The 27,916-nt window shown below is 34.8% G+C and overlaps 1 protein-coding gene across 2 annotated transcripts; it reads right to left on the bottom strand.

The window, feature by feature from the left end:
* Nucleotide 1: 1 nt before the first annotated feature.
* LOC136025964 (dnaJ homolog subfamily C member 17-like) lies at nt 2-24,063 on the bottom strand. Of its 2 annotated transcripts, none has more exons than XM_065702083.1 (2): nt 23,989-24,063; nt 2-1,057 (listed from the first exon to the last, which is right to left on the bottom strand). In XM_065702083.1, the coding sequence occupies exon 2, from the start codon at nt 1,041-1,043 to the stop codon at nt 171-173; it is 873 nt and encodes a 290-aa protein (XP_065558155.1). In that variant the 5' UTR covers nt 1,044-1,057; nt 23,989-24,063; the 3' UTR covers nt 2-170. The 2 variants fall into 2 exon arrangements, with proteins under 2 accessions (XP_065558155.1, XP_065558158.1); XM_065702086.1 differs by having other exon boundaries at nt 23,940-24,004.
* Nucleotides 24,064-27,916: the final 3,853 nt, after the last annotated feature.

Here is a 27,916-nt window from a genome sequence, read left to right as displayed (position 1 = left end):
GTCTTAATTAAAAGTTTAATTAAAGTTTATTTATAAAATCCAATTGAAGACTTGTGAGTAAGAGGTCTTGAAATTCCAAGTATGGCTCATCAAATTTATGTTTTTATAGTTGAAATTAAGGTTTGAGATCAACTGCTTCAAAAGTACTTGTCATTTTCAAACCAAAATATTTAAGTTTCATCCAATTGTGCATATTTTTTCTGTTGAAATTGACTCATTTTTAAAAATAACTGTTCTTCATAATCAGTCAAGTCAACTTTCTTTGTTTCAGCATTCACAGAATTATCAACTGTATCTTCCTTTTCTGTGTTACTTCCCTCAGTGGGCAAAAGTTCTACTGTTAAAGGACTATGCACCAAACCCTGTTCCAGTTCTGCTGCTGTATTTGCAGACTCACAGTCAACAAACTCTATTAAAGCACTGAATTTATTTTTCTTCCCTGAAATTATAACAATGTCATTAATATCACCATATTTAGAGAAAATTTGCAGCAGTTTTCCTTCATTATAACTCTCACCTTTCCACTTAGCCTTTACTCTACTGCTTCGCAGCAATTGGGGTTTTTGGCTTCCTTTCTGTTTTTCTTTTAAGATTTCTTGTCTTAAATGTGCTTGTTCTTCTTCAAGTTGTCTTGAGCCTTCTTTTTGTAATCTTTCAATTTCCCTTCTAAGTCTTTCAGCTTCTTGTTCTGCAGTTAGCTTTACAACTTTTTTATCTTCTTCAGCCTGTCTTTCTCTCCTTTCTAAATCTTCTTTTAATTTCTGTCTCTTTGCATCTAGTTGCTTGATTCTTGCTTTTGATTGATGTTTTGCTCTTAGCACCTTATCATAGGCTTTTCTAGCAGAAGAATCAAGTAGAATTTCTAATGCTTTTGACAGGATGTGAAATTGTTCAATTGCAGCTGCATTACCTGGGTTTTTATCAGGATGGCATTTAAGAGCTTTCTTTCTGTAGGCCTTCTTAATTTCGCCTTCATCAGCATCCAATGAAATTCCTAATATGTCATACAAATCCAAGTTTGAGACATCAACTTTTGAAGACATGGTAGTCTACTACCCTGCAAAATAAAAGCAAACCATAAGCCAATTTTTCTAGCAAATAACAAACCATAAAGCGGTAACATACTACCCTGTCAAATAAAAGTAAACCATAAGCCAATTCTTCTAGCCAATAACAAACCATAAAGCACATGAAAGTTACTACAGACACAAGATATTTTGTGGTTTATGCCTCCTTCCCTTGTCAGTATTTTTCTGTCTAAAAAACTCCACAACTCTGCTCTCAACAGCCACTCCTTATATATATATAAAACTGCCATTATTCCTACTGTAGCACAAAATGTCACACAGCACATAACATGCCTTTTTGTTTGACTTAAAAAACGGTTTCTTTTTTTAATAGAGGATGTACTTATTTCAATAGAAGTAGATAAAAACTACCTTAAGTATTTTGACTTAGGGATGGCTCTTAACTAAAAGTTTGATTTTTAGATTTTGTAGTTAAGTAGCCTAGTGCTTGAATCAGTTCTCAACACTCGGGTAGGGCAGCAACCTACGAAAGAGCCTTTTCAATTCCTAGTCAGATTTTGAGTGATTCCCTTCAAGAAGCTGTCCTAGGCATTATACCAAAAATTTTGCAGCAGAAAAAAAATAACAAAAAAATTATATATATAAATAACTAAAAGCTATTCATTGGTGCGGTTTCAAAAGCATCCAATCCAACCTCAATCAAATACAGACATGAAGAAAGAAGTAGCTTCTGTCCTTCAATATATCAGAGTGTGGTGTAACTTTGTTTACAGCAATACACAACTAAAGTGTTTTAAGTGCAGATTTCAAACCCAACAAGAACCTCTCTTCCTACTTATATTACAAACAAAGGCCTTGAAGTCCTCCTGAACGACAGTTTTGAAGCTTCATAAGCAAACTATACCCTACATGTAGTTTTAAAGACAAGCACAGAGTTTAACCACTAGATCAATTTTGATTCTAACTTAGCTTCTTGTAGATCACACAAGGAAATAGTTAAACCTACCATGAACTTCAGAACACCGTTCTGAATGATTCTGTTTCTATTTTGGATAATTTATATTTGCTGGATGTTAATTTTATGGAAACAAGTAGCATACCATGTTCTGAAGCTCACGATGGGTCTTACTATTTCCTTGTGTAATCTTGGAAACATATGCTGATAACATATGCTGATCTCAAGAATAAAACATAATTATGTTTTAATTATAATGAGGATATATTATATAATATATATAATGAGGATTATTATATAATCCTCAATTATAAATTCTATTTATAATTATTTAAATTTTTGTGCTTTTCTTTCTTTTTCTTTTAAATACTCCGTCTTTTCCGTTTTTGACGGGTAATAAATTAATAATAATAATAATACCATGTTCTGAAGCACATGTTGGGTCTAACTATTTCCTTGTATAATCTTGGAAATATATGCTGATAACCCCCATGCCTTCTCAAGAACAAAACATAATTATTGCTTTACTGAAAAAGAGAAAATGAAAAATGAGTGTGGATTATAAATTTTATTGACACATATTGATATTTATTCCTTAAAGTTTTGATAATTTCTTTTTGAAAGTAAGAAAAGTGAAAACACTTCAAACACATTTTGTTTTTAGTAAAGCGCAAATTATGTTCTGGTCATGAGAAGGCATAGGGGTTATCAGCCCTACTCATGTTAATTTTTCCTTGATTTGAGCTCGACTTGGCTATTTATTAATTTCTGTTAACTTCGAGTTACATTTATTTATTGATAGTGATTTGTGGTAGTTCTACGCTTAGAAGATTGTTTGACTTAATTTCTGTTCATTTTTGGCTTAAAGGAGCTGTTTACTTTTCTCTAAAAAACTTGTTTTGTCGAAAAAGTTTTTTACATTAATTTCTGTTCGTTTTTTATTGACATAGTCTTAATCATAGAAAAAATAATATTTTACATCTTTTCAGTTTTTTCTTTAAGAATCCATACCGTAGTATAGGTTGCTATTTGTATGCTGGAACTTTTTCAACGATTTTTAATCCTGACACAAACAGCGTTTTTTTAATTTAATTTTATAGGTTCTGAAGTTGACCTGAAAAATAAAACTTAATATGCCAACCGAATAATCATGGAGGATTGACATACCTAATATCTTAAAAGACATAGTTGCTGGACCATATTACTATTCTGAGCAAAACAACTGTCTCAAAATTTTGACTTGGCTGATTGCCCTCCAACCTTTTATTACTCTTAAAAAGAGCACCAGAAATTTTAATTTTGAATCGAATTAGCTTCTTTGAAAGTTTCAATGACATTTCTAGCTTTTATAGAGTGGTACTGCCTATGATATTGCTTATATGCCCCTTTTGAAAACCAGCATGCATATAGTTTCTTCACTGAACTGAAACTCCCAAACGTTCCCTATGAGTTTCATCTTAATACCCTTAGCATCATTAATTACAGTAACCGTAGTGGTAGTATTAAAGGTATACATATAGTAACTTCTGACTAGTTCAAAGTCCTCCAGAACTTACCCTTAAAGGTCTAAATTAATAATATAAGTTGCTCTTCTGACATTGCTTTGTTACTTTTTTGAAAGTCCGTCAGCTCATTGTTTGTTCGATTTAGTTCAACACCCACCTAAATATTCCGTAAAAGCTTCAACTTAATACCCTTAGCTTGCACAGTAGCAATATTTGTAGCAGCATTAGTATCAGTATGCACATAGTGCCTTTGGTTTCTTCAACATCCTCTTCAGCACAAGTTGAAAGTTTCAGCTGAATACATATCATCAAATGTTTCTGAAGCATTTATGATACATCTACCTGAAAACCTGTGCAGGCATAGTGTGCTTTGAATTAGTTCCATACAGTTTTTATATATCCCAAATTGTTCACCTTAATATCCTTAGTTTTAAAAGTAGTAGTAGTAGCAGTAAAATTAATTGTAGTTGCCTAAGCTTTAATGAAAGTAGTAATAGAAGTAGTAATAACAGTGACAGTAGCAGTAGTATGAGTAGAAGCACTAACATTAGGATGCAAATATTTTCTTTTGGTTAGTTCAACATCCCTCATATCAAGCCCTGTTAGTATTAACTTCACAAATCAAACCGTATTTGACAACCTGCATACAGAAGATGTGCTCAGATTCAGCTCATCTTTTCCCCTTAAAATTTCTTGAAAATTTAACCTTCATATCCTTAGGCGTAGTTGTAATAGTAGTCACAGTAGTAGTATTAACCTATTGCCTTTTGGTCAGTAAAACATCCATCCCATCAAGTCATGGAAGCTTCAACCAGATAACTTGTATCAAGTAATACAAATTAATACAATTAGTATCAATTGATTGATTAGTAAACAATTAGTATATTGATACAATTTGTATTAATATATCAACTTAATACAATTAGCCATCACTATGAGACTGCTGATTTTTCTTTTTGATAAGCTGTATGTTCTATATTTTTGATAGGCCCTACAAGTAGTTGCAATAGAAGTAATATTATTAGCAGTAAATGCAGTAGTAACAGTAGTATTAGCAGTAGTGTGCACATAGTGCCTTTTGGTGAAATGATTTTCCCCTTCAAGCATTCTCTGAAAGTTCCAATTTGATATCCAAATCAATTCTTGAGATATGCTATGTTGACAATGTGTATACAGGTAGCATCTTTTGGTTTAGTTCAGATTTCCCCTTAATACTGTAAATGTTAGTGTGGTAATAGTAGTAGTTGTAGTACTATTGATAGCATGCAAATATTGTCTTTTTGATCATCTCCCTTATTATTTCCTGAATGTTCGCAATTAATATACACTGTTATTCCCGTGTTGCATCCTTTTGGCAATCCGTACACATAAAATGTTTTGATTTAGTTCAATACTCCCCTCAACATTCTCTGAAAGCCTCATCTGAATACCCTTCGTCTTCTTGGAAATTAAAGTTCAAACATGCATACCTTTCTCAATAGCATAAACTAGGTGTAAACAGTGAACAAATGGCTTAACTTACAGCACCTGTCCTAAGGACTGTAGGGAGGTTGACATACCTAAATATATAATTGCTGGACCTTTCAAAAAGGCTGAACAATGCTCTGTTGGATCTATTTTGGAGAATGATAGGCTTGGAAGAGGGGACTGATTGCCCTCCATTTATTTTTGACTCTTAAAAGGGGCACTAAAACTCCCAACTTCCAATCAAATTAGCTCCATTGATCCAAAGTTTATATAACTACCCATTCCATAAAAACCTTATATGCCCCAGGCATGGCTAAAAATCCCTGTCAATAGGCATTTGGGGATTGTGTTCACCCTAAAACGTTATTATATGATTTTGGGCTATTGCTAACAAAATGGCTATCTCACAATTTTAACTGAATGCGTTTTGGGAAAAAAGGACGTCAGGGAGAGAGGCTAGTTACTTTCCACCATCTTGGCTATTAAAAAGGAGCCAGAACTACACGCTTCAAATCAAATGAGCCTCTTCTAAAGTTCACACGACCACCCCTTCCTTAAAATTTGATCAGCCCCTGAGGCATAACTTAAAAATCTTACCCCCAGACTCTGGGGGGTTCTGTCCATCTCAAAGACCTTACTATATAATCTTTAGACTACTTTTGAACAAGTTATTTTCTCAAAATTTTTATTAGATGCATTTGTTAAAAACACAACATGGGGGGGGGGAGCGGGTGCTCCCGATGACTTTGACTCTTAAAAAAGGAAATTAGAATATCCAATTTCCAATCCAATGAGCCCTTTCCCGAGTTAAAACAACCACCCTTTCCATAAAAACCTTATATGTCTTTGGGGCATAGCTTACAACCCTTGCACTGAGGGCTATGTGTGTGAGGGGGGGGAGGGGTTGTCATCTTCAAAGACATAATTTCCAGACCTTCAACTATGCTGAGCAAAATGGCTATCTCAAAATTTGATTGTATGTGTTTCGGAAACTGATGAGCATGTGGGATGGGGACTTGTTGCCCTACAATCATTTTGACTATTAAAAAAGCTCTTTCAATTTCCAATGGAATGAGCCTTTTTTGAGGTTTCTATGATAACAAATGACCATCTTAAAATTTCTATCAGATGCATTTGAGGAAAATACAAGGTATGTTTGTGTGTGTGGGGGGGGGATATCAACCCTATGATCACTTTGGATCTTAAAAAGGGTACTAGAACTTCTGGTTATTGATTCAAAGAGTCCCCTCTGCAGTTTATACGACCAAAGACTTTATATGACCCCAGTCATAACTTAAAACCCTTGCCCTGAGAGCTTTGGGGGTTGTCATCCTCAAAGACATAATTCCGGACTTTAACTATGCTGAAAACAATGACAACCTCAAAATGTTGATTGAATGTGTTTTGAGAAATTGTGGGCGTGGGAAGGGGTTTATCTGTCCTCTAATCACTTTTGACTATTAAAAGGGGGACTAGCTCCTTCAATTTTTGCCTGAAAGAGCTTCTTAGAAGTTTCTATGACAAGAAATGGCCATCCTAAAATTTCTATCAAATGTATTTCTGACAAATACAAGGTGTGGGAGGGTATCCACCCACCCAGGCAGTTGCTGTGGTAGTTGCTCAGCACTACCTATGATAAGCTTAGTTAGTTTTTCAGAATAAAACTTCTCCCCTCTTCCCCGTCCCCCAAGTCAAAGTTGAAATGGACTTGACCTCCCTCAAACTCCTTGAAAGTTTCAAATTGGCTCCTGCCATTCCGAAGATATTACATATATATATATATATATATATATATATATATATATATATATATATATATATATATATATATACTATTTTGATAACATGGGGATATATTGTGTCTTTTGATTTACCTTTCTACTTAGATGTGAATAGATCTTAAGTACCATAGGGGTTTGATGTTCAAAAACTGTTTAAGTGAATCAGACAAAATAAGAAAGTGAGAAAGCTCCCTTTACAAGGGATATTTCTTTAGAAAAGATTTCTATATCTTTATGCACTTTATTTAATTTTGATACTAAACTTTTTATATTTTTTTTGCCATTATTAATATTTCTCCTGCAAAGATTTGTGTTTGTAAATAATAATTGAAATGTTCTGTTCTATTTCTTAAGTTCCTTGTAATAAGCATGCTGGTATTGTTTCTAATATAAAACTTACCAATGAAAAATGGGTAATATCTTAATTTTGGCCCCATAAGCATATAAACATATTTGAAACTTAGCACCCTAGATTTTGCCTCGACTTTTTTCTATAAACTATGCTTCCTTTTTTAAAATTTCATGGAGTTTTTTTTTTTTCAAGCAGTTAAAACTTTGGACAGTGAGTCAGGAGCAAGTTTAATTAACATACTTGGTAAATTCAAATTACTTCAGTGTGAGCTTAGCTATCTTTGAACTGATGGAGAATTTTATTGCTTTCATTTAAGTGAAGCTAATATGAAACATTTTTTAAGAATACATCACATTTGAATACAAATGCAATGCTGTTTCTTTTGGCATCCCCATTGGCAGGGGCGTCCCATAGAAGGGGATGGCACATCGCCCCCGCCAACGTTTTTGGCATTTGGTAAAATTTTTGTAAAGGCAAAATTTTAGTCGAAATTCTAATTTTCTGTCTTCTTCTATATCACACAACTTATTGCATGTTTGATTCCCAGTCACTACCCAATTTATGTGGATTTGGTAGTATTATCACACTAGTTCCACTTAATAGAGAATTTGATGATTTAACATCTTAATTTGGGTCCCGTTCCTTACCAAACTTGGTAACTTCAAAAGTTGTACAGCAGTAGTTCTACTCATTTGTAAATTTGGTAATTCGACATGTTCATTTGGATTTTATTTTGGTAGATTTGGTCGTTATATTGCACTAGTTGTAAATTTAGTGATTAAGATATTAATTTGGTTCCCACTATTTACAACAGAACGAATTTGGTAAATTTGTTTATTCCATCCTGCTATATCTGCTCATCTGCAAATCGGGTAATTAGACATGTTCTTTACAGTCCACTAGACTCCTATTATACTTCATCAAATGTCTGTAAATTTTATTGTTGTAGGCAGTTGAGAAACAACAAAATTAGGTTGTTCTACTGGTCCTGGTTTGTCAATAATTTGTCAAAGTTTTTTCTTGGCTCCCATTTAATGTGTAACCAAATTTGTAGAATTCAATCATTAGGCCCATCCTGGTATTGAATTGCATTGGTTTAGTTTTTCCCCTTAAGAGATTTGACAATGTCAGCTGGTTCACATTCATCATTTTACTGTTTAGTTTGGTTATTAGTAAGAAATACAGCTGAAAAGGTTAACAGAGAATTGCAGACAAATAGGCAAAATGAAAGGAAAATCCCAAAGTGCAATGTAAAGAAAAAAAATATCCAAAAAAGAAAATCTTATACTTTGTGCAAAAACTTTAACCAATTAAGTAATTGATTGTTCATGGTAGTCATCAGGCTATTGAACAAAATACCTTTAAATGATGTCTGCTTTCCTAAATATTTTTTAAGAAGAAACAAATAAGTCAATCATTCTGAGCTTGAAACTATCCAGCAAGAAGTCCTCATTTCTTAGAAACATTTTATTTTTTTAAATATGCATGACCAGATATTTTTATATTTCTGCTGGAAATTCTGAATTAACTCAAGGAGGGAAGTATAAGTTTTTCCAGATATTCAAAAGATTATTTAGTACTTGGCTGTTAAATGGAACACACTCAAGAATTACTCTGTGTAAGACAAGTACCAATGATTTTTCACTCAGTTGACAAACAACTTGTCAAATTGAGCACTTTTGGGTTTAGTTTACAATAATTTGAAAGTGACTTTACACTGACATGATGGGAATTTTTACAATTCTATACTATTATTTCATCTCCCGTTTAGTCTTTAAATTTTTTCACTCCCCTTTTGAAGCTTCTTACAAGTTGGGAGTTAATATCCCTTTATCTTATCCAAGTTAGGTGTTCAGTGTCTTCAGAAACAAGAAAAATATTTATTTTATTATACTGTATTTTCGTCAGTCAATCAGCCAGTTTAAAACATGTTTGAAATGAAAGGCTAATTAGAATTTCGTGAACAGTTGAATTTCTTTAGAGTAATGTACTTATAGTTTTGTGAAATAATCCCAGTATTGAATTGCATTGGTTTAGTACTTCCCCTTACAAGGTTCGACGATTTCAGCTGATTCACATTCATTATTTTACTGTGTAGTTTGATTATTAGTCAGAAATCCAACTGAAAAGGTTAACAGAGAATTGCAGACAAACATACAAAATGGTAGGAAAATTCAAAATGCAATTGTAAGAAAAAAAATTCAAAAAAAGTAAATCTTACATTTTGCATCAAAACTTTAACCAGTTAAGTAATTGATTTTTAATGAAATTAGTTAGGTGAAAACAACTACAAAGTATGTATACTTTTATGAAATATTTAATATACAGTGGTTATGGGTTAGGTATTAAATATAATGCATTCTGTGTGGTTCCATAGTTCTTTGTTGTAGTTTCCATAATTTTGCTTCTAAAGTATTATATTATTATCAAGTTTTTGTTATCAAACAGTTCATGGTAACGAACTGTCGTAAGGAGCGACCCAGCTCAATAGTAACCAAAACTCTAAAAAATGGAATTTGATACCAATAGCTACATAAAAAAAATCGCATTTTAATGCTGATTTCAAATATATAACTTTCATCAAGATTAGTCTGACCTATCAAAAGTTACGAGCCTGAGAAAATTTGCCTCATTTTACAAAATAGGGGAAAACACCCCCTAAAAGTCATACAATCTTAACGAAAATCACACCATCAGATTCAGTGTATTAGAGAACCCTGTTGTGGAAGTCTCAAGCTGGCATTTTTTGCCAGAAGACAAATCACGGATGCGTGTTTATTTGTTTTATTTTGTCGTTTTTTTTCCCAGGGGTGATCGTATCGACCCAGTCGCCCTAGAATGTCGCAGGAGGGCTCATTCTATCGGAAATTAAAAGTTCTAGTGCCTTTTTTAAGTAACCAAAAAATTGGAGGGCACCTAGGCCCCCTCCCATGCTCATTTTTTCCCAAAAGTCACCGGATCAAAATTCTGAGATAGCCATTTTATTCACCATAGTCAAAAAACCTAATAACTATGTCTTTGGGGACGACTTACTACCCTGGTCTCCCTGGGAGGGGTTGCAAGTTACAAACTTTGACCTGTGTTTACATATAGTAATGGTTACTGGGAAGTGTGTGGACGTTTTCAGGGGGATTTTTTTTTGGGTTTGGGAGGGAGAGTTGAGGTGGGGGGGGGGGGTACGCGGGAGGATCTTTCCATGGAACAACTTCTCATGGGGGAAGAGACTTTCAATGAAAGGGGCGCAGGATTTTTTGCATTATTTAAAAAAACAAGGAAAAAATAAATATGAGAAATTTGTTCTACTGAAAGTCAGGAGCAGCATTAAAACTTAAAACGAGGAGAAATTATTGCGCATATGAGGGGTTTACCTCCTCGTAATACCTCGCTCTTTACGCGAAAGTATTTTTAGTAATTTCAACTATTTATTCTACGGCCTTTGTGATTCAAGGGTCATTCTTAAGGAATTGGGACAGAATGTCAGCTTTAGTGTAAAGAGCGAGGTATCGACGAGGGGTGAGCTCCCTCATATACGCAATAAAAATATACGAATATAGAAGTTCGTTATGTAAGTTAATTCTTAAATTACGTATATTATTTACTAATGAAAATGTTTGTAAAACAATTAAAAGTTCTAGTTGTCTTTTTAAGTAATCAAAAATTAGAGGGCAGCTAGGCTTCCTCCCTCTCTCCTTTTTTCTCAAAATCTTCCGATTAAAACTATGAGAAAGCCATTTAGCCAAAAAGAAAATTAATATGCAAATTTTGTTTTAATTATTTATGTGCGGAGAGCCAAGATAAAACATGCATGAATTAAAAAACGTCCAGAAATTAAATAAAAAAAACAAGTTTTTTTTAAATGAAAGTAAGGAGCGACATTAAAACTTAAAACGAACAGAAATTACTCCGTATATAAAAGGGGCTTTTCTTCCTCAACGCCCTGCTCTTTACGCTAAAGTTTTTTTCCTTTTTTAAAAAGTAGAGCTAAGAGAAAGAGTCAAACTTTAGCGTACAGAGGGAGGCGTTGAGGAGGAAAAGCGCCTTTCATATACGGAGTAATTTCTGTTCGTTTTAAGATTTAATGTCGCTCCTTACTTTCATTTGAAAAAAACTTGTTTTTTATTTAATATTTCATTAGGATTAACCTAACTTAACTAACTGGGTGTGTTCTGTTTAACAGACAAGTACCAATAATTTTTCACTCAACTGACAAACAACTTGTCAAATTGAGCACTTTTGGATGCAGTTTAAATTTGAATTCAGTCTAAATTTGAATTTGAAATTTAAATTTGAATTCAGTTTAAATGTGAAAGCAACTTTGCACCAATTTGATGGGAATTTTTACAATTCTAAATTACCATTATTTCATCTCCTCTTTAGTCTGTCCTGTAAATTTTCTCACTCCCCTTTTGAAGCTTCTTACAATTTGGAGTTACCATCCCTTTATCTTACCCAAGTTAGGTGATCAGTGCCTTTGGAAACCCAAAGAAAAAATTATTATCAGACTATATTTTGGCCCCTCAAATGTACACTCAGCAGGGCCAAATGCCGTGTTCACGCGTCAAATGAGTTACAAACCTTCTCCCAGTAATGGGTTAAATTGCATGGTGAAGCAGAACACCATCGTGGGAGGATCCTCTATAGGAGGACAACTGCGGCAGGGCGTAAGATCCAGATTTATGGACAACGGCCTCTGTAAAGGGCTGCCTCGACCCTTTCGGGGTACCTGCAAGACTGGGAAACTTGCGGTCAATTTTTCCCACTTGAGGAGTGGCGCCCCTCGAGGAAATTATAGCCTAGTAAACAACACAGCACTCGTACGGGATTCTGATTATTGGATAATTTTCTGGGCTTGGTTTGTTTTGATGGGCGTTTTCGGGCTGAAAAACCTCTTCCTAGCTAATTTATCTACTATGGGCTGCCTCCCCGTAGTAGCATAATATTTGTAGGCATGAATATATAATGAGTCGGAGGTAATAGGCTTGGGACTGTCTGTGCAGGATTTCGACTCTTGTTGATAGAAGAGCATCGCCAAGTGCTGAAAACCATGTTGTGACCAAGATGGGCCCAGGATTGCACAAAGCCTTCAACTTACTGGAGGTCCCAGGGACTTCTTGCTGTCCGGTTCTAAGCCGGCTTAAGCGCTTCGGTGTAGACTTGAGAAGATATGCTGGTCCCCATCCTGCACTGGTATCCGGGATCACTGCTTTTCTTGAGGCCAAAATAATTTCAAAGATTTAAAGAACATGAAAATTGGAACTTGGAATGTTACGACGTTAAAAAATGACTATCGCATCGACATTTTGACTGACGAATTCAGACGGTTTGAACTGGATTTATTAGGAGTTTCAGAAACTCATATCCCAGGGGTAGGAAGCATGAAATTAGGTGACATAGAATTTGTTTACTCAGGAAGGAAGGATGGGGTACATAGACAGGGAGTAGGGCTCATGATGAATAAGGAAGCTGCTAAGTCTTGTTTAGGCTGGGAAGGTATTTATAATAGAATACTAATTGCTCATTTTATGACTAAAAAGTTTAGGGTATCAGTTATAGTAGTATATGCCCCCATTGAACCAACTGATGGAGATACTAGTGACTTAGATGAATTTTACTTACAGTTACAGGAGCAAATAGACAGGGTACCAGGTAGAAATATGGTGTTTTTGCTAGGAGATTTTAATGCCCAGGTTGGTAGAAATAGGGATAGATGGTATCCTAGCCTAGGTAAATTTAGTGTAGGAAAAGAAAACAGTAATGGCTATAGGCTTTTGCAATTTTGTAGGTATAACAACCTAGTTATAACCAATACGGTGTTTGGTCACAAAATGGCCCATAAGTTGACATGGTATTCACGTGATGGTAAGACAGCAAACCTTATTGATTATGTTATTGTAAACAGAAGACTAGCAGGATCAATACAAGATACTAGGGTGTATAGGAGTGCCGTTATTGATGTTAAAAGTAAAGATCACCATCTAGTAGTGTCTAAGGTTAATTTAAAGCTGAAATTTCGGAAGAGTAACTCCCTCCCGGAAAGTTATGATGTTGGTAGACTTCAGGATGAAAATTTGAGAAAAAAATTCCAGGAACAGTTGAGTACTAAACTTGAGGGTTTAAAATTTGACAATGTGGAAGATGGATGGAATAATTTCAGAAAAACAATTTGTGAAGTTGCTGATGGCGTCCTAGGGAAGAATGCTAAGATAGCAACTAGGAATATTAGTGAAAAGGCTTTAGGTTTAATAGAGAGTAGAAGGGGTTTGTATAAGAATTATCTGAGCGATAGGTCGTATGAAAACAAAAGGAATGTAAAGAAAGTGGAGAAAGCATTAAAATATGAACTAAGGAGATGTGAAATGGAGGCGATGGATAAAATTGCTGAGGATCTGGAAGATGCGGCTAGACGGCATAATAGTAAAATATTATACTGGCATGTTAATAAATTGAAAGGGAGTAGCCGATCCGGACTAGTCCCAGTTAAAGATAGAAATGGGGCCACAATTAGTGATAAGGAAAAAGTTAAAGAAAGATGGGTGGAACATTTTGAGAATGTGCTAAATCGAGATACAGTTGCAGGAAAAGATATAGATGAAAATGAAAAAGTTTGTGATACCTTGGATGTGAAGGAAGATTTGTTTAGTGAGGAAGAATTAGCGACAGTACTAGAAGGATTAAAAAATAATAAGGCCCCAGGTGCTGATAGTATGATTAATGAGTTCCTTAAATATGGTGGCTCTGAGGTTAGGAATAAGCTACTGAAGATTATGAACATGATTTTTGAAAAAGGGGAAGTACCCAATGATTTTAGGAAAACCTTAATTAAACCACTGTATAAGAAAGGTGACAAGAGTGAATGTCGTAATTATCGAGGCATTAGTCTGGTCTCTGTAGGTAGCAAATTACTGAGTAATATGATACTTTTTAGACTGAGACATGCTGTAGACAAAGTTTTAAGGGAAGAACAATGCGGTTTTAGAAAAGGTAGAGGATGTGTCGACCATGTTTTCACTCTTAGGTTAATAATTGAGAAGTCCCTTCGTTGTCAAACACCTTTGGTCCTTAGTTTTATCGATTATGAGCAAGCTTTCGATTCTGTTGATAGAACAGCGTTAACAAAGGTCTTATCGTTATATGGTATACCAGAAAAATACATTAAAGTGATTTGCGCTATGTACGAGAATAATACTGCTGCGGTTAAGGTAGGAAATGAGGTTAGCAACTGGTTTTGTATTAAATCAGGAGTTAAGCAGGGTTGTGTTCTATCCCCCTTTATATGGATCATTTTGATGGACTTCGTCTTAAGGAGCACAGGAAAGGCAATTGGAGACCATGGAATCAAATGGGGAGGAAGAACGCTCCTGGACTTAGATTATGCTGATGATTTAAGCATATTAGATGAAAGTGTGAGCAAAATGAATGAATTTTTAGAGGTTTTACGATTTCAGGGTGCTAAAATAGGCTTGAAAATTAATGTTAAGAAGACTAAGTCACTAAGGCTAGGAATAAGTGAAGATGAACAGGTGACCTTAGGTAACGAAAAGATTGATCAGGTTGGGAGCTTCAGTTACCTTGGTAGTATTATTAGTAAAGATGGTGGGAGTAGTGAAGATGTTAAAAGTAGAATAGCTAAAGCTCAGGGTGTTTTTTCACAGTTAAAAAAAGTTTGGAAGAATAGAAAGATAAGCCTACAAACCAAGATTAGAATATTGGAAGCTACAGTGATGACAGTGGTCAAATATGGCTCTGAAGCATGGACACTCCGAAAAGCAGATGAAAATTTACTAGATGTTTTCCAGAGAAATTGCCTACGGATTGTTCTGAGTACCCGGCTGACTGACCGTATTTCAAACAGTAGATTGTACGAAAAGTGTGGTTTAATCCCGCTTTCTGGGGCTATAATGAAAGAAAGGTTGAGATGGCTAGGCCACGTTCTACGGATGAAGGATGACAGATTACCGAAGATTGTCCTTTTTGGCCAACCGTCTGGGGCTACACGGAAAGCAGGTCGTCCTTGTCTGGGTTGGGAGGATGTCATAAATAAGGATTTAAAGGAAATGGGAACTTCCTGGGAGGGTGTAAAGAGGGAGGCTTTAAATAGATTAGGTTGGAGGAGGAGCGTGCGTAGCTGTGTTGGCCTCAGGCGGCTTGGTGCTGCAGTGAGTTATTAGTAGTAGTAGTAGTAGTAGTATTTTTGTCAGTCAATTGGTCAGTTTGAAATATGTTTGAAAAGAAAGGCAAAGTAGAATTTACAGTATAGTTAAAATTCTTAGGTGTAAAGTACTTGTAGTTTTGTGAAATTAGCTTGAATTATAGATTTCTGACATTTGCTAACAAATGTCATGTGTGGATAAGAAGTGTAAGATTTCTGTAACCAAATCCAACTGTGTAACTGTCAAATACTGCGAATGTGATGCTCAAGTAAATAAAGACTAGTTTAAAGATCATGTTTGTTGGGTTCACAACAATGTTGAAGAAGCACCAAAATATGTGATTGTGCCTTTGGTTAAAGACCCGTTTATGGCATCAAAGAATCAAAAGCAAGATGACAATATTACAATTACTACACCTTTTATCAGTGAAAGTATTTCCAGGGTTCGGACAGGTCGGTTCGTTTCAAATTATAGGCTTTGTCCTATTTTTATAGGATTTCCCGGGCCCAAATATAGGATTCGGAAGTCCTCGAGATCAGATCTGTGGTAGATGGCATGGGATGCCTAGTCACATAAATTACCAAGTTTCATCCCGATCCCTCCAATCTAAGCGTTTTCTATGATTTTAGGTCCCCCCCCCAGTTCCCCCCAAAGTCACCAGATCCGGTCGGGATTTAAAATAAGAGCTTTTAGACACAATATCCTTCTAAATATCAAATTTCATTGAGATCCGATCACCCAATCGTAAGTTCAAAATACCTCATTTTTTCTAATTTTTCAGAATCAACCCCCCTCCCACAACTACCCCAAAGAGAGCGGATCCGTTCTGGTTATGTCAATCATTTATCTAGGACTTGTGCTTATTTTTCCCACCAAGTTTCAGCACAATCCCTCCAATCTAAACGTTTTCCATGATTTTAGGTCATCCCAAACTCCCCCCAATGTCACCAGATCCGGTTGGGATTTAAAGTAAGAGCTTTGAGACACGATATCCTTCTATATATCAAATTTCATTGAGATTCGATCACCCGTTCGTAAGTTAAAAATACCTAATTTTTTCTAATTTTTCAGAATCACCCCCCCCCCCCTCCCAACTACCCCAAAGAGAGTGGATCCGTTCTGGTTATGTCAATCATGTATCTAGGACTTGTGCTTATTTTTCCCACCCAGTTCCAGCCCAATCCCTCCACTCTAAGTGTTTTCCAAGATTTTAGGTTTCCCCCCTCCAAACTCCCCCAATGTCACCAGATCCGGTCGGGTTTTAAAATAACAGCTCTGAGACACGATATCCTTCCAAACATCAAATTTCATTAAGATCTGATCAACTGTTCATAAGTTAAAAATACTTCATTTTTCTATTTTTCTGAATTAACAGGGCCCCCACTCCCCCCCCCCAGAAGGTCAAATCGAGAAAAAGACTATTTCTAATTTAATCTGGTCCAGTTCCTGATACGCTTGCCAAATTTCATCGTCCTAGCTTACCTGGAAGTGCCTAAAGTAGCAAAACCAGGACCAACAGACAGACAGAATTTGCAATTGCTATATGTCACTTGGTTAATACCAAGTGCCATAAAAACACTATGCTACAATGAGATTAACCGAACAGACGGACCAAAGGATGATGAGGCAATAAACGATAAAAAGCTGATTCCAACAACCTTCCAAGCAGGAGGGCCAACTTTGCACTTCTATCAGGGACATCAAACTTATGAATTATCTCACCATTGCTATACCAAGGGGGGAGATAAATTAAAAATTTACAATATCTGAAATAAAAGTCCGAATCTGATTAAAATCATTCTTCTTTAGAAGGGGATAAAGACCACATAGATAAAGGACAGATTGATCTCAGAATGTAGCATATAGGCTACCCAGTGCACGTCTATTATACTTCCCTCAATTAGCAACTATCTTAGAATAGCCCAGCAGAAGCAGCTTACTAAGCCCAACACAAAGCATTAGTTAAGTTCAAAGAGCTCAACAGTTATAATTAATTATCAATCTACACAAATATAGGAATAATAGGATTTTAGCCAAAATATAGGCATTTTATAGGAGTGCATTAAAATATAGGAATTTATTGGAATTTATAGGCGAGTCCGTGTATTTCTATGGCAATAACTGTCTTTCCTAAGGCCCTGCCAATACCTGATGATGACATAGTGAGTGGAGATGCCAGCTTGCAATCAATATTTTCAGGCATGAAATCTCCTTTTATTTTAATATTTATTGACCATAACTTTGTTCTGGACATCTTTAAAGGGGTTAAAAAAGCCCCTTATTTCTGGGCATGGGGTGGAGGGGCAGGATCTCAAATCCTTGGAATTAATTTGCATGTAAAAGAGCATTAATACTGCAGTGATTCCACCACCCCATGCATTTTTTACTGTTCCTTGTTATTTTAATCTGTTCATCACTTCTCATATTTGCTAATATCAGTTTAATTTACACTGTTACATTCATCAATATCAGGTAAAAAATATTTGTATATGATTTTAGCAATTAATTTAGAGAATACTTTCTTTCAAGTATGGTACAATTTATTAGATCATCAGTTTATCATTGAAAGTTAAAGCTACTACCAATGATTTATTAGTTGCTGGCGTTTACCCCCCTCCCCCTAGAAAATCAATTTTCAAAGTTTCTTTAATTCCCCCCCCCCTTGAAACCCTACCCCCAACAAAATTCCTGGTTATGGATTTTTTTTACTTGTTTTAGATTTTTTGGACCAGTTTGACTTGTCTTAGATAGTTCAAAAGTAGAGAGGGATGAAAACTAGGCAAATTTATCTCTAATTATGGTCTTATACATATTACACAATCTCCACATAATGAAGTATATTTAAAGGCTAATCTTCTTTTTTAATTCAGTAAAAATCAGGTAGTGATTTGTTAGAATCCACAAAGTTTGCCCCATCCCCCAAATGAACAGAAACTTGGGACGCCCCTTTCTATTGGATATACAACTTCTCACATTCATCATCTCCTAACAGAATGCATTAGTTGCTGTAAATCAGCTTAATACACTTCCACAGTCTCTGCTAAACAACACTGTTGCTCTCCCCCACATCCTCTACATTGTAACATTCTGGAAGATTCTTACACAAACTGATAGATTAAAAGTCCTCTCTACTTTCTTCCATTTTTCTAAATACCTACTGAGACATCCAGTTTTGACACCAAGTTTCCAGATGAAAACTGGCCATCTGTGCAGATTTAGCAAGCATGAGTGAACCCAGAGTGCATACATACACATAAAAACCAGTATAAAAACCCTATTTTTAATCATTATTTCAAGTTAGGTCATTTGAGACTAACTTTAGGTCTGGGGGTGTGTTTTGCTATCTTTGTTCCAAGATTCTGAAAGAGCAGAGAAGTAGTTTCCCTTGATACAAATGTACACATAAACAAACATTTATCTTTTATATATACAAACAGAATACATTGAAAGCAACACAACCCCCAGGCAAATACTTCAGAAAATATATTTTCTATAATTATGTATTTAGTCATTACTGCAAATCAAATATCTGCATGAAAAGAGTGAGGGTCTGAAAAGAGCCAGGCCATTGTTAAACTTAAAGATTAATTCCATTGTTCCTTGTATTCCCTGTTTTAATTTTTTTCCACTTTTTAATTTTCTTCATAATGAAATATATTAAATTAACTATTATAATTATGCTCATTTACAATTAAAATACATCAATTAAATTATGAAATAAGTATTACATAACAGGAATGCATTTTTGAATTGTAGCAAGAAGCCCTTAAACTAGAATTTCACCCTACATTTTTGAGCAATGCAACTATTCTTTAAGATTATCTTAGAAAAAATAGAAATTAAATTTTTAGAAAAAAAGTTGTTCTGGCTAATTAAAAAAAAAATTGTGCAGAATGTTGTAAATTGATTTATCCATCAGGGATGGGGAGGTTAAATGAAACTATACACTTTAATTATTGATAAAGTTAGTATGGTCATTTTTATAAGGGGATAGATGTTTACCTTAGACCTATGCTGCTTGCAGCACTATTCATGAAGAGAAACAACTGAGTATGTAGTTCATAGTTTTCCCCCAAGACAGAATATGTTGGAGAAGCTGCACCTGTTATTTGTTAAGAACTAACAGAAGTTTTTCACAGCCTAAAAGCAATAATTTTTGCTATTTATTTATAGTTTCATAATTATTGGTTTGCTAAATTGAAAAGTTAACTCTATTTTAATGCTGTACAATTTGACTACAAGAATATTTTACTTTGGTTTTAGTTCTGAAAATACAATTCCTGTTATTTGAGTAGAATTTTAAGACATAAAATTAGGATTGAGCAAAGTTGTGTATCTGAAAACAATTTTTTTATACTTTATTTAAGTAAAAGATCTATTTTGCAAGGTTTCACTTTTATAAAACGGAGATTTTTAAGGGTCACTGTCCTGTAGGGGGTGAAAGAGCTGCTTCAAAACACCTTCCAAGGACATACTTTGGTAAAATTCTAGTCCATTGACTTCTTGCTATCTTGGAAAGTTGTTGGGCTAGAGAATTGAAACTTTCAAGGATGTGTCTACAGGCTAAAGTATACCCCGGGAAGTTATTTTGAGGTCCCTAACTATACCCCTTCCCCCTCCTCTATATAACGCAGCTTTTTGTGCATTACAGCATATATTTTGATCAAATTTTATCCTATATTACTATTAAAAGTGTAAATCCTTGCTTACCTTAGAAAAATTCAAGTTTTCACTGTTTTTATAGCTACTATATTCCATAATTAGTTCACCAGCATTGATAAACCTTTATTACCTTTGATGGTATAATTCAAAAAGGAATAGGCATTTAAATGCACCCCCTGTTTGAAACGTCTTTTCTTTAAATGGCTTTTCACAGGTGTAATACAGGTAAGATATTGAACTTTTAAGGGGCTTCTCACTCAAAATTATGATTTGTTGCTACAGTTGGGTAAGGTTTATGTTATATGTGTGTCAGTAACATCAATTTTATAAATCATGACGGCATAGAGAAAGTCAATATACCATAGTATATATTTATTTATAAATATATATATTTAAAATTATCAAAAAAAACAAAAATAAGCCCTTAATAAACTTTAATTACAACACAACTATTTAGAAAAGAAGTTTTACAAAGGAAAGTAAAGAACCATATTAAACTTAGGACAAGCTTCTACACATTCCTAAAATATTTAAAGCTCAATGTTTTGTGAGAAACCAAGAAAGGAAAATATAAATTTAATGAAAAAAAATCAAATAGTTGAGAAAATGAGAATTTTGTCAGCCAGTATCAAAATATGAAGACGAAAATCAAGCAATTATTTCAACAAGGACCTCTGAATAATGAAAGTGTTTTCAAACCAAATGAAGTGGTGAGGGTTATTTTGCACATGTTGGGCCAAGGCAGAATTAAATTCTTGGGCCTTTGGTGCAAATTATGACGTTGTTGATTGAATATTTGTGTTTCAACAATACCTTCTCCCAGTTGTTGTTGTTTTACCAATATAGAAGATTTTGAAATGTTACACACCCCTTAAAATTGGAAAACTGGTATTTTTCACATTTCTAAATCTCTTTCATAGAGTGGTATGCAGAAAATTTGCAAGGGGGAAGGAGTATTAAAGATTTTTTTGAGGAATCTTTATAAAACAAAAACTATCAAATGCACGAAAGACTTGTTTATATTCATTTTGTTACATTTTTACAAGTCAGAGAAAGGTTTTGGACAGGGGTGCATACCCCTGTTTTTTCCTAGCCTATTTGAATTTAACAGGAAAAGATTGTATTAATTTTCTCACAACCTCCCACATATTTACATTCTCATTAAAACAAACAGTCTTCTCAATATTTGAACTTCACATTAATTACTCTTTTGAATACCAGACAACACATGGTAAGGTAATTACAAGTGACATAACAATTCACACTGAAGCTGGAACAACTTTCTGGGATCTGAAAGGAGCTTTTGATGAAGTTATAAGGTAATTTAGCATTCTTATTTTTAATATATTTGTGAAAAATTTATAATGATGGAAATATCATTAAAGACTGCTTACAAATCTGTAAGTTGTTCATAAGTCTTCTTTGTGTTTGTTGAGTTGAGAGATCCCATCTAAGACAGAGTCAAATCAAATAATTTAGGAGGTGTAAAATGCGTTTTGAAAATATTGCAGGGGGGGGGGGGGATTTGTTGTTCTTTTTCAAAGAAAACACAAATAAAGGCATATTCAATGAAAATATAAAAAAAATCTAGAGGGGGGGGGGTATGGGGTGGTTCTCTTGTCCCTCCTGTAATTGACACCACTGGTCTTAGATTTCTGTTTTGCCTCTCTTCAGGTTTTTAAGAATCATTATTGAGCACAATCAACAGAATGACAGAATTTGTGATTGCTATAATGTCACTTGGTTAATATCAAGTGCCATAAAAACAGACTATTCAAGGGAAAACAAAGAAGTAACATTAAATATTTCAAAAATTTATCAAAAATATATTAAAAACAAGAGTGCTAAAATACCTTACAACTTCATTAAAAGCATTTTGTCTTCATATTTTGATACTGGCTGAAAATTCTCATTTTCTCAACTATTTAATTTTTTCATTAAATATATATTTTCCTTTCCTGGTTTCTCACAAAACATTGAGCTTTAAATATTATAGGAATGTGTAGAAGCTTGTCCTAAGTTTAATATGGTTCTTTACTTTCCTTTGTAAAACTTCTTTTCTGGATAGTTGTGTTGTAATTAATGTTTATTAAGGGCTTATTTTTGGTTTATTTTGATAGTTTTAAATATACATTTATAAAACTATGGTATAAATTAAATAAAAAAAACAAGTGTTTTTAACTGAAAGTATGGAGCAATATTAAAACTTAAAATGAACAGAAATTAATCTGTATATGAAAGGGCCTTTTCCTCTTCAACACCCTGTTCTTTACACTAAAGTTTTTTACTGTTTTAAAAAGTAAATTTAAGAGAAAGTGTCAAACTTTAGCATAAAAAGTGGGACATTGAGGAGGAAAAACCCCTTTCATATACAGAGTAATTTCTGTATAAGCATCTATATTAAGCATCTCAGACATAAGATCTTTCTATATATCAAGTTTCATTAAGATCTGACCACCCATTTGCAAGATAAAGATACCTCAATTTTCACATCTTCCAAGATTTCCAGTTTCCCCATCCAACTCCCCTCAATGTCACTGGATCTGGTCAGGATTTAAAATAAGAGCTCTGAAGCACAAGATCCTTATAAATATCATTCTTCATTAAGATCTGATCACCCATTTGTAAGTTACAAATACATCTTTCTATTTTTTTCAAATTAACCCCCCCCCAAACTCCCCCAAAGAGATTGTATCCATTATGGTTATGTCAATCATGTATTTAGGACTTGTGCTTATTTTTCCCACTAAATTTTTCGGTTTTGCCTCTCTTCAGGTTTCTAAGAATCATTATTGGGCCTTCTTGAAGAAATTGTCTTTCTCTATGCTGTTATGATTTTCAAAATAGATGTTATTGACATACATATAACATAAATCTTACCCAATTGTAGCAATAAATCATAATTTTGAGTGAGAAGCCCCTTAAAAGTTCAATGTGTTATCTGTATTACCCCTGTGAAAAGCCATTAAAAGGTAAGATGTTTTAAACAGGGGGTGCATTTAAATGCCTATTCTATTTTGAACTATACCATCAAAGGTAATAATTGTTTTTCAATGCTGGTGATCTAATTATGGAATATAGTAGCTTAAAAAACAGTGAAAACTTGAATTTTTCTAAGCTAAGCAAGGATTTACACTTTTAATAGTAATATAGGATAAAATTTGATCAAAATATAAGCTGTAATGCACAAAAAGCTGCATTATATAGAGAACGGGGAAGGGGCATAGTTAGAGACCTCAAAATAACTTCCTGGGATATACTTAAGCCTGTAGACACATCCCCAAAAGTTTCAATTCTCTAGCCCAAGGACTTTCCAAGATAGCAAGAAGTCAATGGACTAGAATTTTACCCATACTTCAGTCTGTAGAACTGTCCCTCAAAGTCTTGTTTTCCTAGCCTAATCCCTTCCCAACATAGCAAAAAGTTTGCTATGTACAACTGAGTTTGTAGTTCATAGTTTTCCCCCAAGACATCCATCTGATATGTAGCCTAATATGTTGCAGAAGCTACACTTGTTATTTGTTAAGGACTAACAGAAGTTTTTCACAGCCAGAAATGATAGTCTTATCTCATTAAATAATTGATAAATTATTTTCTAATTATTATTATTACTTAATTATTTCCTATGATTTTATTTATGTTTATTTTGTTAATTAATAGATAGTTTATCAATTACTTTCAGTTATCACCTTACTTCCAGTTGTAAGAGGGTTCATCTTTATTTTATAAACTATAGTTTTACTAGGTGTTTGGCAATCACATTTTCAAAACATGCATTAATTCAAAACATTCAGAAATGATATAAATAAAATATGAGTTTTTTAACTACCTAATCCCTTTCCAACATAGCAAAAAGTGGCTAAACTAGAATTTAAAAAAATTAAAGATCAGCACAGCACACCTGGTCACTAAAGAATTCTAAATAGGCCTACAACTCAAATAGGTTAATTCTGGGGCTCTACATGGAGAAACCCTTAGATTGTTCCAAGCAGCAGGTTCAAGCAATAAAAGGAATTGAATGGCAAATAAAATTATTTACTCCACATTTATACTATAATTTAGAGTTCTAATTAACAACCAAATTTTACCAAATTATCCAGATATGTTGTTGTTGTTGTTAATTCCAACGTTTTTGGAGCAGGAATCAGCTCCGTCACGTACGTATCAATCTTGTCCAGACAATGTGTATGGAGAATTTTTAAGAAACGATGACTACTTTCAGATTAGTGAATCACTTAGAATCGTTATTTGCAGATTCTTTATTGGTGGCAAACCATTTTTTCCACTAGTATAGCCACCTACGTCAGACCACCCTAATTAATTCTATAGTATTTACAGCCGTAAATTACAATTTACATTAAATTTCGTGGGAAACACATTAAACTTATACAATATATTGAATACATTAATAAACATTTGACTTGATACAACATGACCCAAGACTGTTAAAGCACATCGAATAAACTTGAAGTTCTAATAAAACAACCCAGTGCAGAAACAGACACCCTACGAGCCCACGGAGGGGCGGATGAATGACCCACCACCGCACGGAAAGTAAAGGCACCAAAGAGCTTTAGAACTTTTCTTTTTAATATTTCACGCTGGATGTAATACTTTTTACACGACATTATAACATGGAAGACATCTTCATATACATTACATACAATGCAATTTGGGGAGTCAACCAAATTCCATTTAAAGAGAACAGAATTCACTTTAGCATGGCCAGATCTGATTCGAAATATTGTTGTGGCAATTTTCCTCTCACTGTGAATTAGGTCCAATGGAGGAGGCTTAAAATCATATAGATCCAAGATTGTATTAGTGGACTTTCTTGTGAAATCAGCTTTCTCATCAATTGCGGATTTGGCCTCATAACCCTGAATATATTCACTCAGGGACCAGTTTACATCCAACAATTCACCATTTCTGCAAGCCCATTTTGCCATTTTGTCAGCTGACTCGTTCCCAGGAATACCTGCATGTGCTGGGACCCATGTAAGTTGTAGATCATAACCATGTATTAGAAGGTCATCAACTATTTTTTCAATTTGTGCAGCAGTTTCTTTGGCATCATTTCGTTTCATAGCTAAGTAATTTAATACAGATAGAGAATCAGAACAAATCAAAAAGCTACCAACTATACCGTTTGACTTAATATAAAGAAGTGCTTGATAAATAGCAATCATTTCTGCAGAAAAAACAGTAAGCTTGTCAGGTAGCTTAAATCCGCAAGAAGTACCAGTTGACGGGACTACGAAAGCGCAGCCTACACCCATTTCCGACTTAGATCCGTCAGTATATATGTGAGTAAAGTCAGTCCATTGCAGAGTCAGCCTATACCACTCTAATTTTAAAATTATTGTTCCTGAATCATTAATTCTATTATCTAGAGCTAAATTAATTACATTACCTATTCCGTTGAAGCGTGAGGAAAGGTCATCTATATTTGGGGTTGGAACTAGGCCTGGAAGGCCAGCATTACTCATCAGACAAGAATATTTATAGACTGTATGGGAAAACCTTGGTCTAAACTGGAGATCTTGATTCCATGTAGCAATGCATTCTTTATAAACAATATGATTTGTTGATCCCATTTTTTTTAGAAAGTAACGGGCTTGAAGATTATTTCTTCTCCTCTGAAGTGATGTGACGCCAAGCTCACAGTAGAGGGCTGGGGTGGGGGTGGTTTTTAAGCAGCCTAGAGCTCGTCGGAGAACTTGATTAAAAGCTGAATCAAGTTTCTGGAGGTTGTGCTTAGTTGCTTCCCTATAGAACATGCTACCATAGTCCAGTTTGCTGGTGATTATTGCTCCAATTAGTTTTGAAACACAAGAATATGGGGCTCCTCTTTTAGAGAGGCAGATTGCATTGAGAAAGTTTGCCCTACTTCTCAGGTTACCAACAAGATAGTCGATGTGGTTAGTCCATAGCAACTTTGAATCCAGTAAGACTCCTAGATAGCAAAATTTCTCTGCATGTTGGATGTCCACTCCTGCTAAAGACACAATGGGGGGTTGAACATTTGTTCGATTTTTCCTTGAGAAAAGAACACTTACTGACTTCTCTGTTGAAAATGACATGTGGTTTTCCATTGTCCAATTTTCTAAGTAATACAGGGCTTTTTGGACTGAAGCCTTAAGGCCTCCCCTATCTCGAGAGGAGGCAGCTACTGCAATGTCATCAGCATATAAGTATAGTTTACATCCCAGTATCGTATCTAAGTTTATATCGTGACAATATACTAAAAACAATAAAGGACTTAGTACCCCTCCTTGGGGGAGACCCACATTATTTGGAGTACTAAAAAAGCCAGACGAATGATTTTCTAAAGTTATTTCTATTTTCCTCTCTGTCAAGAAATTACCAATCCATTCCACGATTTGAGGGCTAATATTTAGTTTCTTTAGTTTTGTCATTAGAGTAGGGATATTCACTCTGTCAAATGCTGAAGTCATATCAAGGAAAACAGCTAGAGTTTCTTTTCCTAGGCGGAATCCCTGTTTTATTTGATTTTCAAGCCTCACAAGACAGTCTATTGTACTGCGTTGGGGCAGAAAGCCTAGTTGTTCTGGCTGAACTACTTTCTCAATTTCTGGTAGAACTTTCTTTTTTATCAGTCTCTTCATTAGCTTGCAGAGGCATGAAGTCAAGGCAATTGGGCGATATGATTTTGGGGATGTAGGGTCCTTTTGGGGTTTCAGGATTGGTATTATTGCAGCTTTTTTCCAAAGCGATGGGACATAACCTTCCTTGATGGACCTATTAAACAAAGTTAAGACAGAAGCCTTAAGCAGGGGGGACATGTTGGACAGCATCTCATTGTGAATCCTGTCTGGGCCCATAGCCCCTGGTTTTAATTTTTTAATAATCGTATCAATATCCTGTTCTACAAGTTCAATATCATTCTTAGGGAAGACCTGTGTAGGTTGCATAGTGGGTCGGTTTTGAGTAGAAAGTTGTGGAGGAATGTTTGCAATTAGATACTCTTTCAGAAGTTTTATTTTCTCGGGTGTTGTGGCGGCAGTGGTTCCGTTGTGTATCATGATGCCAGATATTGGGGAAGACCTTTGTCCAGTGTAGACTTTCCAGTTCCTCCACAACTCTTTGATTGATGTAGTCTTCGTAAACTTTGTCTCAATAAGAGTCTTCCATCCATTCTTGATTTCTTGGGGAACAATTTTCCTAAAGATGGCTTGTTTTGCATTCATTTCAATTTTGTTTGTAACTGTAGGATTTCTTCTAAACTTGTTTCTTGCCGTGTTTCGTTCCTTATAAGCTTTTTGGCATGCAGCATTCCACCCTGGTGTGGAGTTTCTAGATTTTCTTTTAAGTTTTACATACCCAAATACCCTTTCACTAGCATTCACCATAACTTGAGTTAACTTCTCATTAAGCTCCTCAACAGAGGTAGGTAGTTCAACATCCGTCAGATGCGAGTCTACCTCTCTCTGCCATTCAGGCCAGGACTCCTTGCGGAACTTCCAACTCACCGACTTCATTAACTGAAGTCTATAAGCAGAAAAATTAAGCACTGACATTACTGGGAAATGATCAGAGTCAAAGGGTGACGGTATAACAACCTCAAAGTCAACTGAAAGGTCTAAAGAAGCAATTGTTAAATCTATAGTAGAAGTCTTCCCATTTAAGGGGTTTAGCCTAGTACCTAGATCTATTGGAGTGATAAGACAAACCATATTTTGAGGATCAGTAATAAAATCTGCCAGTAAATTAGAATTATGATTTGGAGAAGATGTTGAGTCCCACATTGGGTTATGAAGGTTGAAGTCACCAGCAATTATTTTCCTCTCTTTACATTTCTGAAAAGCATCTTTGAACTGCTTAAAATCAAAGTCAGTTGCAGTCCTGTTATAATAGTTGATAACGGATATCCAGTTATCCGTTCCATCCTCTTTGACAGATATAATCCCAATTTCATTTTTTCCTGGGGTAAAATCATCTACTATTTTAAACGGGATATTATCCTTAACTAAAGTCATAAGTCCTCTCCCTGGT

Source organism: Artemia franciscana, chromosome 4 (genome assembly GCF_032884065.1).
Source record: "Artemia franciscana chromosome 4, ASM3288406v1, whole genome shotgun sequence".
NCBI lineage: Eukaryota > Metazoa > Arthropoda > Branchiopoda > Anostraca > Artemiidae > Artemia > Artemia franciscana.
The sequence above is the reverse complement of the archived record's forward strand: the minus strand, read 5'-3'. Positions and strand labels throughout refer to the sequence as shown.

What these genes read in the sequence shown, in the direction of transcription:
- LOC136025964 (XM_065702083.1), bottom strand. Translation starts at nt 1,043, where the DNA reads ATGTCTTCAAAAGTTGATGTCTCAAACTTGGATTTGTATGACATATTA.